This window comes from Propithecus coquereli, unplaced genomic scaffold, assembly GCF_000956105.1.
Source record: "Propithecus coquereli isolate 6110/MARCELLA unplaced genomic scaffold, Pcoq_1.0 Scaffold108, whole genome shotgun sequence".
NCBI classification, from domain to species: domain Eukaryota; kingdom Metazoa; phylum Chordata; class Mammalia; order Primates; family Indriidae; genus Propithecus; species Propithecus coquereli.
This window is the reverse complement of record NW_012134747.1, coordinates 648,837-653,610: the sequence shown is the minus strand read 5'-3', so window position 1 is coordinate 653,610 and position 4,774 is coordinate 648,837. Positions and strand designations below refer to the sequence as shown.

Below are 4,774 nucleotides of genomic sequence, written 5' to 3'. Positions count from 1 at the left end.
ATAACCCCAAAGATAACATGAAAGTAGCAAATCACCCTACAGTAAATGTGTTTCTGATCTCTTTGGACTATTACCATCTAAATATGTTCATTGACCAAAGTAAATGCTGTTTGACCCCTCCTTGACAATGTATTTCAAATAAACTTACGAAGGCTTAAAATGATTTTGTTCTTTAGTTTCCTGAATGAAGAAGCCACACAATGTTTAACAAGACTGAAAGGCGTCCATGTTTTCTAACCACATACAGGAGAAAAAAAATTTAATCTGATCCCCAGTCAAGCTACCACACAATGATAATTGTGCTCTCCTTTGCTCTTTTTCCTAAATCACAATTTTTCTTGCTGATTCACTTTTAATAGTTCATTGATTTTAATTATTAGAAAGAAGTGGATTGTCAATTCACTAAGTTTACCTTTGAAAATCAAAGTTAAATAAATAATTGCTCTTCATCTATTGTTTCATTTCATGGATCTAGCAAAGCAGTAGAATTTACTACTATAACTGATTTGGATTTGAAGAGTCACAATTCAACATTTTTCACTAATATTTTATTTAAAAGATAAAGATACAGGCTTATTGTATGTTAATGACACTCTACTTAATGCTAAATTCAATGTTCAGAAATGGTTGCTGTAAAATGAATAATAAAGCCATCTCATTCTACTTCTGATTCTTTTGGGGCAACATAAGCAGGCTGCCTTCACCTAAATGCTTAGACTTAGAAAAGTAACAGAAAGAACAAAAGTTATCAGAGATAATTAACTTTTATGCTTAAGGAAGTCCTTAAGCTGCTAAAAATTGGGTTCAGGTTAATAACCTGAATAACATTAGTTCTTTCTTACAATATTCATATTTCTTGGAATTAAGAATAACTGAAGCAAGAAGCCTCCTTCAACTATGTATATTCACTGAGTTACAGAAGTCTTTCTCTTGCATCCCTATGAGTACCATGGTTAGCATGTGCTACAGTATGAATGTTTGTGTCTCCCCCAAATCCATGTTAAAATCCTAACTGCCAGAGTGATGGTGTTGGGAGGTGGAACCTTTTGGGGTTGATTAGGTCATGAGGGCAGAGCCTTCATGAATGCCTTTAGTGCCCCTATAAAAGAGCCCCAGTGAGCTACCTTGCCTCTTTCGCCATGGGAGGATGCAGTAAGAAGGTGACATCCACGAGAAATTAGGTCCTCACCGCACACCAAATCTGCCTGAACCTTGCTCTTGAACTTCCTAGCCTCTGTAACTATAAGAAATAACTATTTGTTGTTTACAAGCCACCCAGACTATGGTATTTTGTTATAACAGCCTGAATGGACTAAGATAGCATGCCATAAAAAATAGAATCAACTTTTGAAAAATAGAATTATTACCTAAAAAGAGGGTGTTATTATTCATAAATTACCTTAATTTTCTACATTCCAAATGAAAACTCACACTTGAAATCTCTTGGGTATTCTAGAAACTGAAGTTCTTCCTTTGATTATCTTTTAAGGTCAATGATCTCTGAATTCAAGGGTGGCAAATATAGAGCATCCCTCCTCCCCTCGGCAACCCTCTCCAGCCCCCTCCCACCCCGAGATCTCCATGGAAACTCCTAGCCACTGCTTACTGATCTTGGCACCCTTGAGTCTAGAGACAGCCTCACAGTCTCCCCAGAAGGGTGTAAGGTGCTGGGAGCTGGCACACTAGAGGAACTCCGCTGCTATCTGTTTTAGTCTAGAGCTCCGTTTATTGGTTCTCAGGTGTCCCAGGCTATTGTTTGTTGCCTTAGGGCTAAGCAGGTGATTGTGTAAATGAGTTAAAAGTCAGGAGTTGAGAAGGGTCAAAAGGAAAAACAAAATTTTTCTGAAAGTTGCTTTCATTTTCACATATGCTCTTTCCTCACCTTAGATATCCACGTGTCGTGTCTCTTTTCCTTACTTCCTTCAGGCCTCATCTCCACTCTCACTTTATCAGAGTCCTTCTCTAACCACAATAAATAAATGGTATTCTGCTCCCACCCAGATCCTGTTATTCTCTTTTAATGGTTTATTTCTTTTTCACAGCATTATTCATCACTTGACATTATATCTCAATTTATCTGTTTACTGCTATCTGTATACTGGTATGTACATTCCCTGAGGGCATGTAAGTTTCTCTATTCACAACTCTATTGCCAGCACCTCTATCAGTGCCTCTCACATGTCAGATCTATAAATAGCTATTCACGGACAAATGGAAAAAAAAAAGGAACTACAGTTCTTTCCAGGAAACTTATAAATGTAGGTCATTGAATGCAAAGGGTGTGTTTCAGTGTGTTTGTAGGACACACTGAAAAAGCAATATGATTTCTAGAAATAACAATTCAGAATAATTAAGAGCATGGTCTCTTGCTAATGAATACATGCACTAAACAATAAAAACAACTTCTAATTAAAATAGAAACAAAAACAAAAAATCTACAAAGTAGTCTTACATCTAATCGAAGACAAAAGTCAGAAAGTAAGCCTATTTCAATTCAAGGACTTTAGTGTCACAATGTTAAAAATGTGTTAGTAATTATAATTGCACTATTTTAAAGCCTTTGCAATAAAAGAATATTTTTCTTTGCAGAATGATCTTCAGCAGAGATGTTTCCAGAGCACTTGCCTTCAACAATGCATCTACATATATGTTGTGCTGTGACATAATTTCTTTTACATCCCATTTCACAGTAGCCATTAGGAGCAGCATCTGTTCATAATCAATGGCTTTACCAGCTACAATCCAGTAAATTGGTTTGCGTAGTTCACTGGCAGTTGAAACTGTCTGAAATAAATTTCACAGAAACGAAAACAATTACTTTCTAAAAGTTATCAGATTTATAAAGAATGCTTTGCCCCTGTTTCTAGTATACACCATATCTGAAAATAAAACACTATACATCTGGAGATTTCAATTATGAAAATACTTTGAGTAAGGCAAAGGCCTTATGCAAAACATAAACTTGAAGCCATTGATGCTACAAATATAAGAGACACTACAACTATAAGAGAACTAGAGATTTTCATGGAGACTAGCAAATATTTCTCAAATTCTTGCCAGCTCTCTCCATTTCCACTCCCACTACCCTATATCAGGATTTCATCCTCTGTCACCTGCAATACTGCAGCAGCCTTCACACTGGTCTCCCTGTCTCTAGCTTGCCGTCTACAGTCTACTCTCCACAGTGCCCCCAGAGAACTCCTGAAACACACATCTGTCCATGCTGCTCACCTGTTTCAAACCCTCCAGTAGCTCCCCAGAGCCCTTGGAATAAAGTCCAACTCCTGGCTGAGGGTGCTTTATAGGATGTGGCTCCTGCTTATCCCTCCAGCGACCTTTCTCATCACCGGCCCTCCTCCCTGCCCCGACAAGTTGAGTTCCCAGCTGCTCCCATACACTGTGTTCTCTCTTCCCTTCTGGTCTTCATATAGCCACTCCTTTCATCTGGAATATACCTCCCCCACTCACCTTCTCTGCCTGGCTGGTCCAGTTTAAACATCACTTCCTCTAGACAGCCTTTCCGACAACCTTCTCCCAGCCACAGCCCCTCCAGTCCTCCAGTCTGGGTTAAACACCTGTCACTGCTCTTTCCCTTATCATAGCACTTATCATACTTTATTGTAAATACAGTTTTAATTGGCTCTCTCATGCCTAAAAGTTATATGCGGTGCTTGATAAGTATTATTTAATGCAGGAATTCATGAGTGAATAAATGAATAATCTATCCAGCTCTTTGGGGTTTTGGGGACTGACCTCTAATTGAAAAAAAAAAAAAAAACCCTAAATAATCTGTGACAGTCCTATTTGGCTCACAGTTGAAATGATATACAAGACCATCTCTGACCTGAGAATAAAACTGCTGAAGAAAGGGCTTTTTAACTGCAGGCATCACAGCATCCAGATGCGGCTGAAGGAACTCAAATTGTTCAGCCAAGAATACCCTAAAGAGAATAAATAACCCACTGTGTAAACAAACTGTCCCGAATTTAGAGTCTGTCAATGTTTTTTCTAAGTAATCTTTTAAGATCTCTGAGTACAACTTTAACAATTAAAATTATTTTCCACTTTAGTGAACTATCTTGTACTACCATTTGGACACGTTCACTTACAAGCTACATCATAATTAGTGCTGAGCTTATCACTGAATGGAAGTTAAAGTGAAAGAAGAGTAACTTCAAAGGAGCTATCGGGTTACCAAAGATGTAGAGTTCCGCTGCTTTGCATGTAAGATATGAGCACAGATAACACCACAGATTGAAAAAAGAATGCAACAGTATTTTTTTTTAAAGGATTTCTTTTAAAAATCCCATTCAATTAATATAAAAGACTCTTAAATTCACAGATTCAATATGTGACACTTTTCAGAAGTAACCCAAACATTCATAACATGATGCAAACTGTACCTTGGCTGAGGCATACAAATGAACTACAGGTGCAGGAGGCTGGTGTACAGGAGTGGGAGTCCTTTGGCTGGTGACGGAGCCTGGACTACGGCCTGCAGAGGCGCTGCACCTGGGTGCTGTTTTTCTCTTTTTTGTCATGTGTGCAAATGCTCTTAAGTTATCTTGGACTTCGTTTGATGGAAGAAGTTATATACTTTAATTTTATTAACAAGTGTAAGGATTTATAAAGGTCAGGAAGCGTTCTTGCTGATGTCAAGGGTCAACTATATTTAACTGACAATGCAACTACAGTTTCTCTAGGATCATAAGTCATCAATAGGAAAATATAAAGTATAACATGCTTTTTACAGTTTTACTTAAAGCAAGGATCA

General features: G+C 37.8%; 1 protein-coding gene across 1 annotated transcript in view; it reads right to left on the bottom strand.

Annotated features, from left to right (window-relative positions):
* Positions 1-4,774, bottom strand: part of CCDC132 (coiled-coil domain containing 132) — a 139,247-nt gene that overhangs the window by 20,287 nt on the left and 114,186 nt on the right. The window contains exons 22-23 of the mRNA XM_012647392.1: positions 3,845-3,941; positions 2,626-2,784 (exon numbers count right to left, since the gene is read on the bottom strand). Of these exons, the coding sequence (XP_012502846.1) occupies positions 2,626-2,784; positions 3,845-3,941 (256 nt within the window). The remainder of the gene's footprint in view (positions 1-2,625; positions 2,785-3,844; positions 3,942-4,774) is intronic.